The sequence below is a fragment of the Rhipicephalus sanguineus genome, unplaced genomic scaffold (genome assembly GCF_013339695.2).
Source record: "Rhipicephalus sanguineus isolate Rsan-2018 unplaced genomic scaffold, BIME_Rsan_1.4 Seq9395, whole genome shotgun sequence".
In the NCBI taxonomy this organism is placed as follows: Eukaryota; Metazoa; Arthropoda; class Arachnida; order Ixodida; family Ixodidae; genus Rhipicephalus; species Rhipicephalus sanguineus.
Genome location: NW_023616337.1, coordinates 7,551 through 23,238, shown reverse-complemented (window position 1 = coordinate 23,238; position 15,688 = coordinate 7,551). Strand labels below are relative to the sequence as shown.

General features: G+C 51.9%; 1 protein-coding gene across 1 annotated transcript; it reads right to left on the bottom strand.

The window, feature by feature from the left end:
• Positions 1–11,203: 11,203 nt before the first annotated feature.
• Positions 11,204–14,155, bottom strand: LOC119378716 (uncharacterized). The gene has a single exon (XM_037647752.1). It carries the CDS (start codon positions 14,153–14,155, stop codon positions 11,204–11,206), a length of 2,952 nt encoding a protein of 983 aa, XP_037503680.1.
• Positions 14,156–15,688: the final 1,533 nt, after the last annotated feature.

The window sequence follows — 15,688 nt, the reverse complement described above, 5'->3', positions numbered from 1 at the left end:
TTCTTTTTCCCTTTTGTTTTATCTTGTGTTTATTTGTTCGTTTCTTATGAATATCTTATATGTTTGCGATTGACTATTTTCTGTTATATGGTCTCCTTTATATTGTTTTAACGCGATAGCGTCAAAGAGCTCGTTTCGCAGAAATTCCGGTGTCGGCGTCGGTGAGGGCGTCGTTGGTTGGTAGGTAGAAATCGTCATTTTGTCCGTGACCGAAAAATTGAGAAAGACACCAAGAAAATAAATATTAATATTTTTGGATTCTAGTGAAATCGAACCCAAGCCGTCTGCGTGGCAAGCCGGTGTTCTACCACACAGCAATGCTCTTCTTGAACTGGTCCGAAAAAGAAAGAAGACTATATGAATGTCATGTAGTGGATGAAGTCTCCTTAACGCGTGTAATATTCAGTGGCAGAAGCGCAGAATCGCGCCAGGCGTCAAAAACATGGGAATCGCGCAGTGTTGTACGGAACGACGTCCAAGGAACGACGTTCCAGGAACTAGTTCCTTTTTGGAGGAACGGAGGAACGCCGCCGTTCCATTGAGGTTGGTGGAACTGTAACGGTAACTCGTTACGTTTACGTAGGAACGGCATAGGGAACGGCGTTCCTTCTGTAAACGTTCCTCGGCATTGAACAGGCCCTGCACACAGCACATCATGCAGCAGAACAGGGTGGATGGGCGACCGCGTGAGGCGCGAGAATCTACCGCTCGCCTGTCAGTTGACTATACTTCATCCTGGTTTTCACTTTAAGGAGCCCGCCGGGGGCGCAGGGAAGCACGCGATGTCAAGACCGACCGCGCGCGGGAGGAACACACGGTTTTTTTTTTTGTCTGAGCCAGTCTGACAGCAGTCACGGCCGTTCTTGAGTGAAGACACCTTGGAGAACTTTTATTTGACATTCGAGAATCATCGAACCCATTGTAAGGCTGCGCGCCAGGAAAAGGCACGCAATTTTTTTACCTCGACTTTTGTGTTCTACCAACTCGAAAGTAGCTTTTGTGTGTGTGTGTGTGTGTGTGTGTGTGTGTGTGTGTGTGTGTGTGTGTGTGTGTGTGTGTGCGCGCGTGCGTGCGTGCGTGTGTGTGTGTGTGTGTGTGTGTGTGTGTGTGTGTGTGTGTGCGCGTGCGTGCGTGCGTGCGTGTGTGTGTGTGTGTTTGTGTGTGTGTGTGTGTGTGCGTGCGTGCGTGCGTGCGTGCGTGCGTGCGCGGGGGGGGAGGGGGGTTGCGTATTCCGGCGGTTCTGCTGAGCGTCCCATGGCCTTATCAGCATAGGGAAAAGAGGGGGAGCCGACTTACCGCCGTCGATGCGCCTACGCGTGGTTCCGCGGAGTTTTCAAACGGCGCGAATCTGTGTTTTGACGCGCATGGGACAGAGGAGCCAATCACAACGCCAGAGGCCGCAGAAAATGAGTGAAGCACCGACGTGCAACTTTTGTTACAGTTCAGTTCGACAGCCGCCGCACCGATAGCGTCTTTCATGTGATAAACGATACGCGTACATCCAGCGCTACATTGTTGTTGCTCCCGCTGAGCCTGCCCTCGCCCCTACTACCGCCGTTGACTTGTCCCTATTTGTGTACAACACGGCAGTACCCACAAGCACTTGATGGAACAGCTCTTCAACATTGCGAACGAAGTGCTAACGAGAAAACAGGTTCCTTAGTCGGATACCAACATCGAGATGCGACTCTTGCTGAGTGCGAGCAAAGATTTACGAAGTATGTATCCTGGACATTATTTTCTACTCACACTGCGGCATTGGATCAGTACTCATTAAACGCCTATGTATTGTTCTTTTCGATGTGGTTTCCTGTGCAAGAAACTTATTTATATTGGTGCACGGGTGGGAATTTCGCAGTATTATGATGCCGCGCTGTTGAAGACTGACGTGGATATAGTGCCCCATGTGTTGAACTTGTAATAGACGAGCACGAAAGTCGCAGTTAGACATGTCTGTAGTATGGCCGGTAGTCTAAAAAATTCGTCTAGGAGCGTTTCTTTAAATTCATTTATCTACATTTAACCTACTGCCGGCGATCTCAAAGTCGCAAAATATGTAGCTCGATGTTAGCTTTAAACTGTTCCCCTTATTTCGCCTCGGGGTTATCCGGCACTATATTTTGATCAAAAATAAAATGTAACGTAAAAGTAACGACACGTTCCAATTTTCGAAAAGTAACTGGAACGCGTTCCTTTCGCACTGAAGGAACTTGTAACGGGAACTCGTTCTAAGATAAGGAAGGAACGAGGAACGAGCCTTCGTTCCAGTTTTAGAGGAACGTGTACAACACTGGAATCGCGCAACGAGCGGATGTTTTCAAGGCCCAGCTATTACAAAGCGCTCAGCCATACTTAATCACCATCATCGGCAAAGTATCAACAAAATTAACAGCTATACGTATAGGTTCACGTGTTGCCTTACGGACTCGTAGTGAGCCCTTCGCAAAAGTAATAATTATGGCGTAGTGGGCACTCAGCTGTACTTGCACTAGGCATTCCAGGATACTTTGAAACAGCCAATGTTACGCGCACAGTCGTTCGTTTCCATACGGCACGGTTGAGGGGTGCACCGAGAACCGAGGCCAGGCTAGCAATTGAGAAGGCGATGCGAACGGGGCCCGATTACGCTAATCGCGTTCTACTCTTGAATGCGAAGCTCAGGCCTCCTGCAAGCTTTTTCTACTCTTTGCTGCTCCGAGCGCGGTGCGCCAAACTACAGGCGCTTGTGTTTCATCTCGGCCTCTCTCTTCCGTAGGTCAGTGTCTAACTTCCGACGCTGGCGTTGCGCTATCGCTGCGCTGGCTCGGACTGACGAATTAGCCCTTCGGCGACGCTGGCGTTCAAGGGCGAGCAAGCGCTGGAGTTCTAAACGTGCAGTCATACATTGGTCCAATCAGCGCAACAGTATGCAAATTATATGCAACACCTGAGCTTAAATATGTATCAGAGAATATTTCGAAGTTTTCGGGAACTATACCGGCGCCGTCACCGAAATCTGTAACTCATAGAAGATTCGCTTAAATGTCACCTTCGGTTGTATTATTGAGGGGGTGTTTTCACAGTGGCGTGTCAAGAGAGTCTGACGTACACTGAAAAAAGAGAGTCCTTTGACTCTTTTAGGGGCGAAGCTCCTAAGGCGGCACCCGTTCGTCCCTCGTAGTCGTAGTCGTAGTGCGTAACCAGTCTTACGCTTTGACCTCCAAGGTGGTGCCGGTGGGAGATTTTTCCTGTGCGTTGTTGAACAATAAAAAAATTCGCAGCGGTAGCTAAAAGCCGACTTCTTCTATCGCTCATTCCATTAGCACCATTCTTTACCTCCAAGGTAGTGCCTGGTGAGATTTCTCCTGTGCGTGATAAACAATAAAAATTTTGTTCAAAACGCCGTTGATGGATGAATAAACCAACGAAAGACGCCAGATGTTTTGTAAAAGCAAAACGGAAGAACGCCAGATGTTTGTAAAGCAAAACGAAAAGACGCCAGCTGCTTAACGAAAGACGCCAGATGTTTTCTAAAGCAATGGTTTTTAAATAATGAAAATTCACAGCGTACATGTAAAATTAAAGTGAGCTGCAAGTCGTCATAACTCATCGAACCTTTAGTATAAACGCGCCCGATCTCACGTCGGTGATGATGTACTGGGCAGAATTCACGGTAGATTCACGGTTTACCGATGAACCTCCGCAGCTTCGCCCACTCATCATCATTCACTCCGTGGATATGCTGTGATTTTTTTTTTAGAGTTCTGGCTTGCCACGTATAAGACTCTCTTTAAGGAGACACCTTAACCCTTTTTTGTAGATCTAACGTACACTGAAAAAAAAAGAGTCATTGACTTTTTTCATAGTTCTGGCTTGCCGCCTATAAAACTCTCTTTGAGGAGACACCTCCTCTCTTTGCAGATCATTATACTCTCTTCGGAGAGTCGTGTGACCCAAAGGTGAGTTAACGTTTCTCTTTTAAGAGACACCTCTTTGCAGATCATTATACTCTCTTCAGAGAGTCGTGTGACCCAAAGGTGAGTTAACGTGTCTCTTTGAAGAGAGTCATATACGTGGGAAGTCAGGACTCACGAAAAGGAGTCACACATATATTTCTTTTTCTTAGAGTGTAGTTCTTAGTGACGTGGTGGACAACAACTCGTGACGTAATATAGCTGCAGCTGAGTCGTATACTGTCAGTTGGCCGCGATGCAAGTAAAAACGATGAGAGCATTGTCTCCCGTACTTGACACCAGTGTTGCGGAATGGGCGCCTCCATTCCATTCCATTCCATTCCGGGGAATGACAACTTGCCACAATTCCATTCCTTTTAATTCCTCGGAATGAAAAAAACTTAACCCGTTCCCACTCCGGGAAGCGTATATGATTTCCTAGCGCCGCAGCGCACGCGAGAGAGAAAAAAGAGAGAGAGAGGAGGACGCCAGCGGCCCCTCGACGAGCGCTTGCGCGCTATTGGTTCTTCTCTTGGGGTCACGTGGCTGGGCTGGCGAGCACGTTTCCGCACGCACGGAGGAGTGTTTACGGCTGTTCCATCGTTCGGAAGCACCCCTCGCCCCGCCGAGACGCCGCAGATATGCGGCGCCGAGGGTGCCTGCAAGCGGGTTTCGATAATTTCGATGAGCAACGGGTTCCGAGTGTCAACGTGAAGTGCCTCCGCGTCGACCTGTGCACGGACGGCGACGCACACGAGTGGATCGCCAGCTACAGTAGGAAAACCAACACGACATGGATCGTCGACAGGGAAACCCGAAATCCAAAGAGGCAAGTTCACGTGTTCGTTTCTTTTACATGTGGCGAATAGGCCCAGTCTAATAACAACATTTGATGATATCGACGCCAATGGCGGAAATGCTAAATGCGAAAGCGCTGAATGCTCGCTCATCGTATCGAAAGGCGCGACGCTGTGTTTTGGACTGAATGCTGCAATGATATTGTGCACTAAAGCCGCAGCTGCAGCATGGAAATGCCGCTGCTGAAGTCGGCAAAACTGTCAATGACTGGTACGATTAGTGTACTTGAAAGGTTGTTTTGAATTGAAACCAAGAGGCCTCTGTTTTCACTGTGAATTTTGGTGATATTGTGTGATTATTTTCCATTTTTGGAAAGCCATGCCTGAAATAGCCGCGTCCATTGAACCGTGCTTAACTGCAGAAGATTTTATCACCAACTTTTCCTATTTGCGGCCCTGTCGCCCGTTTGGCTCGTTTAAAAGTTTCAGTGGCCGATCGGATCGCGCCGCAAGCAACGCACTGCAAGCATTAACCCCCTAGCATACGGCCATGGAGGCCCGTAGCCAGGAATTTTTTTCGGGGTGCGCCCACTTGCTGAAAACTGACTATTTGAGCAAAACGCCTATTTCCATTATTTATTTTCGGTAAAACACCATATATCATAAAAATATGGGGGGCAGGGGGCGGGCCTCCCCCCCCCTCCCCTGGCTACGGGCCTGCGGCCATGTAATGTTTGCATTTTCGATAGTCCATTTTCGCGTGTTTACGCCCCCATTTAACATTTCTACATGTCACTGTACGTCCTAGACCACGCGGTCACGATACGATGAGCGAGCATTTAGCGCTTTCGCATTTAGCATTTTCGCAATTGGCGTCGATATCATCAAATGTTATTATTAGACTGGCCTATTCACCACTTGTAGAAGAAACGAACACGTGAACTTGCCTCTTTGGATTTCGGGTTTCCCTGTCGACGATCCATGTCGTGTTCGTTTTCCTACTGTAGCTGGCGATCCACTCGTGTGCGTCGCCGCCCGTGCACAGGTCGACGCGGAGGCACTTCACATTTGATCGGCAGTTAGAACTTGCATCTATCTCATGCGTGAACGTCCGCGTGCTCATCGAAACCTGCTCGATGTTACATGGGCTATGAGATCTGGCGTTTATTTCGCACGTAGGCGTACTCGTGTCCAACATGTCACTCGGAAGCACGTTTATTGAAACCCGCTCAACGCGAGATGGGCAAGCGGAACTCGGAACAGGCGCGCGTACTTGAGTGTCCGCCATGTGCGTGGCGCGAATCTGCGGCGTGGCTAGGAGGAGGGTGCTTCCGTACGATGGAACAGCTGTAAACACTACTCCGTGCGTGCGTGCGTGCGTTCGTAAACGCTCTCGCGTGCCCAGCCACGTGACCTTAAGAGGAGAACCAATAGCGCGCAAGCGGTCGCGGAGGAGCCGCTGGCGTCCTCGTCGCTCTCTCTTTTTTCTCTCTCGCGTGCGCTGCCGCGCCAGGAAATCATAATACGCGGCCAGCGTATTTGGTCGTGAATTGGCACAAAGCCTAAGAACACTTCTTCGATTCCGTTCGCATCCTTATTAAGGTACCTTGAAGCTGCTCGATACCAGCAACATTCGTCGTTTCATCAGCAAGTACGGAGAAGCAGCCTGCAGCGTTTACTTTTGCGGCTAGGCTTTCCTTGACTGCATCAGAGATTTCTATAATGTGGTTTTGTACATCTGGACAAAAATATGAGGCCTTATTTGGGCAACTTTCCAAATGCTTTTTTAGATCTGTGTCGCCGCAATCTGCGCGCATGCGAAGCAGCTCTCTGAAGTTGCCGTATTTGTAGAGGAGGCTGTCCATCCATGGGACCACTGTCTCTATGTCCACGGAGAGCCACACCTTGCCGCCCGCAAAAGAGAACTGTCTCAACAATAGGCTGTAACTTCCTTCGGGTCTCTCGTGTTTGAATTTGCCTGCCATGGTCCAGCTGATCAACAACACTGGGCACACATCCTGAGAAGGTTTGAAGAAAACTATCGGCTACCAGATGAGCGTCAGTGTGATATTTAGTGACTTCATGTGCACCGAAGGCTTCGAGGGCGTGCTTCCACCTTTGAAATGGCTTGGATACGAGGGCCTTAGTGCGCGCATGTTGGCCCTTGCTAATCTCACTTCTGCTAAAAAGGACACAAACTCGGCAAAACGCATCCTGTTGAAGCGCTGAGTAGCTTTAAGCCATCGATACCTGTCCAGCCAAGCCACGTAAACCTTCGTTTCTGCTTAAAATCGTTCATAGACTTAAACATACAGCGTGGCGGAGGAATCCAAGGAGAAGCTAGCAGTTGATGTTTTGTGTCATCATCCACTTTTGAGCCATCTGTGTAGAGCCCGATATCAAACTTGCTTCTGCTAACATTTTGAAGGTCAGAAAAAGATAAATAATTAAATAAATGATAATCAGGCTGAAGCCCAATAAATCCCACCACCCGGGTGACGCCGCTGGTTGGTGGTGTATGAGAGCACGAAAATTTTCGGGGGGGAGGGGGGGCTGAAGCCCCATAAGCCCCCCCCCCCCCTCTGGCTACGCCCCTGCTCCAAGGTACTTGTATTCGCTTACCCTCGGTATTTTTTGGCCCTGTATTATGACCGCATGGTCTTCGTGATCATTGAATACCATCGATCCACATTTTGTTGCACTAAATCCTAGTCCTAGAGCCTCACATTCCCTTCCGCATATATCTGCCAGTCGCTGTATATCATCTTGACTAATCTTGACTGTCCGCAAATACTGTCCGCTCGTTGCCTGGGACTGCTCATGATGATGTGTTGGCGGCCTGCCCCTTTGCAACGGGGGAACACTCTCAGTGTCCTGACCTCAACAAAATATAATAAAACAAATAAAAAACAAGAAGAAAAGGAAAAAAAGAATAAAAGAACGGAATGAAAAACACACGATAAAGGCAGGAGACGCGCACAGGGCAGCCTAGGTCTTAAGTCCGTCGTACCTTTTGACTGCCACCACATATCGTCCACCCCCACCGTCACTAAGGTCACTGCTGCCATCTTCCTCGAGCACTTGAAACCCCAGCGCCTGTGGGAGGGTTGCGCCCTCCACCGGAGCAGTTGGGAGACTCCTGCATCGAAGAACGAGGTGCTCCTGCGTCTCCGTCTCTACACCGCAAACTCCGCACAGGCTGCTGACTACATCGTGGTCGAACCTTCTGCGGTACTCAAGAGTGCGAAGAGCCCCAGCTCTCGCCTCGAACAGGAGGCTGCTGCCAATACTGTTGTCGTAGAAGCGCGACCCACTGATGCTCTCCTTATATTTCCTGTAGCACTCGAGGGTGCACTTGGCCTCCACAGCCTTTCTCCATCGGATGTCCTCTGCTTCCCAGACTCGCAGGCGGACCTCGACCGCCCACTTAGCCGCAGTTTCAGTAGGGATGGCTTCTGCAAAGAAGCCATACTTCTTCTCCAGCTGGTACAGTCGTCGTGTCCAGTCAGTCCTCATGCATGTCGCCGAAAGATACTCGAACACGCGGCGCGCCCACCGAATGCGTCGCATGAGCATGAGACGACCCTGGTAGACAATCTTGCTGGCGGCTTCCCGAGCTTCAAAGCTGGACCATCCGACGTCCCCCTGTACCGCCTCGTTGGCAACTCCACCGAGCGCCGCACGACCAAGCTCTCGTTGTTGACGCTCCAACCACTCACGTGTCGTTGGCGATATGCACACGACCGCGTTTCCAAACGTCAGGCCCGGCACGTGAACCATTTTCCATAGGTCGCGGATGATTTGGAAGCGGTTGCAACCCCAGAGGCATCGACGACGGAGGATTCGTTGAGCCTGCAGCGCAGCCTGTCGAATCTTGGTCTCGTGCAGACTGTACTTCGCTGCATCCACGCACAGGGTGACTCCAAGGTACCTGTACTCGTTGCGTGCGGCCAGTGGTTCTCCTCCCAAGGTCAACGCCGCTGCATCGGTGCTCCCTCCAGCTAGTCGGACAACCGCTGATTTCTTTATGTTGAATCGGAGTCCAAGACTCACGATTTCTGTCTGGCAGATGTCGAGGAGGGATTGCAACTCCTGGTGACTCTCTGCCATAAGAACGAGATCGTCCGCAAAAGCCAAACCAGGCAGGTGGTAATTCTCGCTGGCACTAGTTGTGCTGAAACGCATGCTGAATCCAAGGTTTGAGTTCAGCAAGGCCCACTCTAGTCTGGATGCGTACAGGATGTACAGCAATGGCGACAGTGGGCAGCCCTGCCTCAGACCCTTATTTACACGAATAGGGCCAGTGATTATGTCACCCAACTGCACACTCACTACATTGTCGCTGTACATCCGTCGTATAGTGGAGATCAGCAGTTGTGGTAGTCCAAGGTCAGATAAGCATGCGAATAGAGGACCATGGGGCACGTTATTGTACGCTTTTTCAACATCCAGAAAGCAGCACAACAACGTCCTCCCCTCTTTTCGGGCTATTTCTGCACATTGCGTGACGACGAACACATTGTCATCCAGCCGTCTGCCTGGTCTGAAGCCATTCTGGAGCTCGGTCAGTAGTCCCTTGGTCTCCGCCCAGCCACTCAACCATGCTTTGATCACTCCCGCGAATACGCGATACATAACGCTGGTGACCGTTATTGGCCTGTAGTCCTCTATGTTTCTCGCATCACCGCCCCGTTTGGGGATAAGAATCACACTGCCCTCATGCCATTCTTTGGGGATGGGCTCGCCTTCGATGATGGCCGTGAGGATCTCTGCGAGCTGTTCCCTCGAGTCCTCTCCCAAGCACTTTAGTATGCGCGCTGGCATGCCGTCGGGGCCAGTGGCCGTTCGGGCCCTAATCCGCTTCAAAGCCCGTTCAGCTGTGAGCCTTGAGAAGGCCCAGGGTGGTTCTTCCTGGTCTGGAGACTGTTAGTATTGGGACTGGCTGCCTCCTCTTCAGTAAGGGGGGTGGTCGTAGTCAGGCCTGAGGCCCCGAAAATCCTGGAGAAGTGCTGTGTAATGTATTCACACGGCTCGGTGACCGGCTGCCCCGTTGCCGCATCTACGAGTGGAGGCGGCGGGGGGACGGCCCTGTCCAAGGACCTGACGTATGTCCAAAACTTGTGTGCTGCGGATCTTCCTTCCTGTCTGATGGACTGGATCAGCCTAAGGTTGTAGTCTGCTATCTTGCATTGAACTGGGGCCTGCACCTTGTGCTTTTGGTCCAGATACACAGCCCACTTCTCTGCACATACCTCAGTGTCGGGACCTTTGACGGTCCTCCGATGTTCCCAATTTGCTTGGCAGCGTTCTTTCCACGCCACTTCCACTTCTCTGTCCCACCATGGGTTCTGTGGTCTGTGTCCCCGCCGGCGTTCCTCACCGGCCCCCGCCGGCGTTCCATTACAGCGTCCAAAGCGCCCACAAACTCACTATATGTGTAGGATTTCCGCCGTTGAGGACAATTTTCAAAATCCTCGGCGACCCTCTCGACTGACTTGCTCGGCAAGTACATGCCACGCCTCGGTGGAGGTGACCTGCAGCCTGTACGAAAGCCGCCCTTGGAGAACGACAGCCGTATGCGATTGTGGTCGCTTCCGAGGCTGAACTGGCCGTCTTCATCGATATGTACCTGTGCTATGCGAGCGGCCTGTTTTGCAGTCACCAGCGCATAGTCTATGGTAGAGCGGCTGCTACGAGCGCACCAGGTGAAGCATCCCTCACAGTCATTACGGAGGTTGACGATCTCCAAGGAGAACTGCTCCGCACACCGCAACAACAGCTCTCCGTCGGAGTCTAAGTACTCGTCGGTGGCCGGGATGTGTCCGTTGAAGTCTCCCATCAACAGTACTTCGCGGTCTGTACCCCACCGTTTCACATCTTCGACGATACACTGTAGGACTTTGTCGTTGCCGTCGCGTGGTCCACTTGTCACCGTTAAATACACCACACCAAAGAGGACAGACTCACCAAGAATGCTACCAGTAACCCAAATGTGTTCATCACAGGGCCCCTTCCTTGGCACCCAAGCTGCATTGCTGCGTCACAGCACACCAACGCCACCCAACGCCGCCTCATTGGATTGGATTGGATTTATGGCCTCACCCTTTGTAACGGGCGGGTATCAACCGATGCCCTGGCCTAAGGACTTAAAACAAAGAAAAAAAGGAAAAGAAAAAGAAAGCGCGTACATAAAGTGGCTACACACACACACACACATTAACTAACCACTGTATATGTACACGTTCAACGAGGAGAGCTTCGACATGTCAATTTGTGCGCACCTTTGTCCACCACTCACTGTGTCGCTTCTTGGTCGTAGCCACTCCGCCTCCACTGGGCGAAAAGCCAAGCGCCTGCTGTAAGGTGGTGCCATCTGTAGGTGCTGCTGTGAGGCCCTCGCAGTTCATGACCAAGTGTTCAATTGTCTCCTCGTTGGAACCACATACCCTACACAATGCATCACCCACGCTGTCATCAAAGCGCCGGCGGTATGCCAGAGTTCTGAGCGCCGGCTCGTGCCTCGAAGAGGAGGCTGCTGGCTACACTATTGTCGAAGAGAGGTTCGACGTGGATCTCCTGTTTGTATTCTCTGTAGATCCTTAGCGTACTCTTCTTCTCCATGTCTCGCCGCCAAGTGTCAGCCTCCGTCTGTCGCACCTGGGCCTTAACTGCTTTGGACCACTTACACTCGGTCTCCTCCTGCACAGGGCTCGCGTAGAAGCCGTGTTTCCTGCTGAGGTGCTGCAGTCTTTTCGACCATCTGGTGCGGATGTCATTGCGGTGAACATAATTAAAGATTCGCTGTGCCCAGCGATGTGGCTGCATCAGGCGCAACCTGCCTTCGTAGGACAGCTTGCTCCGAGCTTCCCGCGCTTCGAAACAGGACCAACCCAGGTCACCCTGGACTGCCTCGTTGGCAACGTTGCCGTGGCAGCCCAGAGCCAGTCGTCCCACGGCGCGCTGACTGCGTTCAAGCCACTCCCGGGTCGGCGCAGCGGGGCAAATCACTGCATTGGCAAAAGTCAGCGCCGGCACGTGTACCGCCTTCCATAGTTTGCGCACCATAATGGGGCGGTTGAAACCCCACAGGCACCTCCTACGGAGTACTTGGCTGGCCCTCTGGGATGTTTGTCTCAGGTGCCTCTCATGGTTTGCCGTATAGTCTACCTGTGCCCAGAAGTTCACTCCGAGGTAACGGTACTCAGGTGCTTCGGGCAGCAGTCCTCCACCTGGCAGTGTCAGCAAACCAGGAAGCACCGGGCCAGAGAAGTTGACCACCGCCGATTTCTTTGCGTTGAACTGCAGTCCCAGTGGCGCCATGGCCTCGGCACAGCTGGTAACGAGGGTCTGCAGGTCGCCACTGTTTCCCGCCAGCAGCACAATGTCGTCAGCGAATACCAGTCCCGGCAAGGTTTGCTGTTCTTTGAGCCCATCGCTTATGCGCTCCACTACAAAGCCCACCCCAGAGGCTAGTATTTTGCGCTCTACACCGGCGGTATATAGCATATAGAGTAATGGTGAAAGAGGGCAGCCTTGTTTTAATCCCTTTCCCACCCTCACCTCACTCGAGTAGGCTCCGTTTAGGGTGGCCACAACAGAGCTATCCTTATACAGGCGTCCGAGCAAACCAGTCCATGTGGGCGGCATCCCAAGTGCCTCCAGGTGCTGTAGTAATAGCTCGTGTGGTACACTGTCATAAGCCTTAGACACATCTAGGAAGCAGCCAACCAGCCCCCGTTCCTCCTTTCGTGCAACCTCTATACATTGGGCCAGGACAAAAAGGTTGTCCTCCAACCGTCGGTCACGCCGAAAACCGTTCTTTAACTCCGTGAGATGACCACCCTCTTCGGCCCACGTAGTCATCCAGACCTTGAGAACTTGTGCGAACACGCGGTACACTACACTTGTGATTGTGAGTGGCCTGTAGTCTCGTAGGAGGCCGGGGTCTCCCCCCCTTTTCGGGAGCAGGATTACTTTGCCACGTAGCCAGTCACTTGGTATAGGGCCACCAGCCAGGATTTCACTGAAGAAATCGGTCAGCTGGGCCCGTGCGCCAGCACCGAGGCGTTTCACCAGCCCTGCAGGAATGCCGTCGAAGCCACGAGCAGTGCGGGCACCTATCTTGGAGATAGCCCTGTCAATGGCGCTCCTTGCCACTGTCCACTTCTGGTGGCCTGTGCCAGTCGGTTCTGAGACATCTGGGCAGGGGAGTTCAGTATGTGTACTGGGGTGTGGCTGCGCGTACAGTTGGTGAAGGTGGTCGGTTAGGGCTCGGTGTAGATCTGTGGTCTTGTCCCCCGTTGATTCTGCGCGAATTTCCGGTTGTGTTGCTTTGCCATCGAGCCGAGAGATATATGTCCAGAATTTGGCCGCTGCTCCTCTGCCTGCAGACTTGATTGCGTGGAGCGTCTTGTGGTTGGCTTCTGCTATCTTCCGTTGTGTGATAGCCTGCATCTCCCGTTTTCGCCGCAGATATTCCTGCCATGTCGCCTGGACATCCGCGCTGTGGGGCCTCTTTACACACTGGCGGTGACATCGGTTGGCGGTTCGGCGGGCTTTTATTGCTGCTTGGACCTCCCCATCCCACCAACTCTTTCTGCTAAACCCTCGACGCGCCTTGACAATCTTCTCGTGTTTCCGCATGATCTGGCGGAGCTGGGCAATGTACTGTTCATAGGTATCTGCTTGTTCGCGGCCGGGGCATAGTTCAAATTCGTTGGCCACTTCCTCGTAGGCCGCGTCGGGGAGAAACCGCGTAGCAGGCTCGTGTTTCTTCACATTTTGGCGCCAAGGAGATGCTTCAAACTGCAGCCTGAGGCGATTATGGTCACTACCCAAACTGTGCTGGCCTTCCTCATCAATATGCACATTCCGGAGGCTCTTGCCAAGACCTGGTGACACAAGGGCATAATCGATGCATGAGCTCAGGCCCCGTGCGCACCACGTATATGTGCCTTCGCAGTCTGCTCTGAGGTTTGCAATTTCAAGGGAAAGCTCCTCAGTCATCTCTAACAAAAGCCTCCCATTGTGGTCAGTGTAACCGTCGAGCTCCTGGATGTGGCCATTAAAGTCGCCTAGGATCAGCACTTCATGACCGTGCCCCCAGCGCTCAATGTCTTGTCTGATGCAGTGTACGATGTTGGTGTTCTCAGAGTGTTGGTTTGGAGCAACACCTAGGTAGACTACACACGTTAATACTGGCGTTGCGTGCACGTGGCCAACCATCCAGGTGTGTTCCGCACAGGAGTTGCCAATCGGTGTCCAGGTGCTGCCCTCTCGCCACAGAAACCCCACACCTCCACCCCCCCGGGCTGTACTTTCTCGATTGCAGCCCGCCCAGTTCCAAAGTGGATTGACTGGTGGCCTCTCTAGATCCCGAAGATGTGTCTCTGCCACTCCATACAACGTGATGCCTTCTTCCTCCATTCCAATATAGAGCTCCTCCCATTTCACCAAGCGCCGACCACCATGCAAATTGAGGAAAGCGACCGATATTCTTCCAGGTTTTTGGTGTCGAGCTCTGCCCCTCCGTTGCTGGGCCTTGGGATGCCGTGGTGTCCGTCGTACAGCTCCGTCGGACCCCTGGACGTCATTCACAGAGTGGGCCATTTCTTGGACAGCACTTTCTCTAGGGTCTTCTCGATGAGCTGGGCCAGTCTTCCTTGCTCTGGATCTGTCCTGTTCCCTTGCCCACGCTTCCCTCTGTTCGACAGCCGATGTTGTGTCGGTTCCCAGCTCCGATGCGGAGGTCCAGGGGGCTCGTTGCATAGGCTTTTGCCGAGACATGGCGTCGTGGTTTTTGTTGCCCCTTTTTCCCGTTGATGGGATAGTCCAAGGCCTAAAAAAGGCGCCGCCACTCTGCCTATGACTCGGCCGACTTCCATTGCTGTCTTCTCGTTATAGTGTAGACCGTCTTTTTGAAAACCAGTCGACTGCACCACTTTCCCCAAATCTAGAAAGCGGTTTCCCGTCTTCCTGCACCATTTCTTGATCTTGGCATTGGCAAGCACAACAGCGGCCCGTGTTTCGCCCCCCCCCCTTCCGTATATCTCTGGAATGGAACAGACAATTAAGCTCCGAGGCCTCCCTGTCCACTGTAGGTTGAGGGCCTTTGCGACATCCTCCGGTTTTCCTCTCAGTACGTCATGCAACCCGGCATGCATGATATACTGTCGCGTGCGCGTTTCAGCTTCCTTGTCGTACTTTTTTGCATAGGCGATGGCAGCAGCCGTCGCACTTCTGCCAGCTATGCACTTAAGGGCGGTCGGTGATCCAAGCTCTGCGACAACAGTCTCAGCTACAATCTCGATGTTCTTGTCTCCAACTAGCACCACCTCTTTTTGTATTCCCGTCGGTGGGCAGCTTTGCGAGTTCCGACAAGAACGGGGGCTTTCAGTCCCGTCCCACTTGTCACCTTCTTTTGCTTCAATGGGGGGACTTTGTTGGGAGCCGCCGCCAGCACAGTCGTATGTTCTCGTGGGCGGGTGCCCTTTCCCGGTGGTCCGCCTTTTCTTACGCTGAGACTTCTTGCGGTGGTTCTGTTGGTCTGTGTTACCTGGCTGCGATTTGACGCTTTGTGCTTCAAGCCGCATGTCTGCTGCGTGTATTTGGATGGATGGATGGATGGATGCTATGAGCGTCCCCTTTATAACGGGGCGGTGACATGTCTGCCACCAGGCTCGAAGGCGAAAAAAAAGAAAGAAAAAAAAATATAAACTTCCTTGTTTCATGTTGTCCTAATGCCTTATCTACATTGATTAAATCTACGTTATTATACCAAAAAATATAAATTCACGGTCCATCTCTCTGCCTCTTAAGGCAGAATGACCTTTTTTTTCCCAGTTATTTATTTTTGTACTTTATCTCTACTTTTCTGCCACCAATACTCTAACCGTCTCTTACTTATTTCTATCGCGGACGTGTTCAGCTTTGCATTGTTGTCCCTAAAACCCAAGGCTT

What these genes read in the sequence shown, in the direction of transcription:
- LOC119378716 (XM_037647752.1), bottom strand. Translation starts at nt 14,155, where the DNA reads ATGGAGGAAGAAGGCATCACGTTGTATGGAGTGGCAGAGACACATCTT.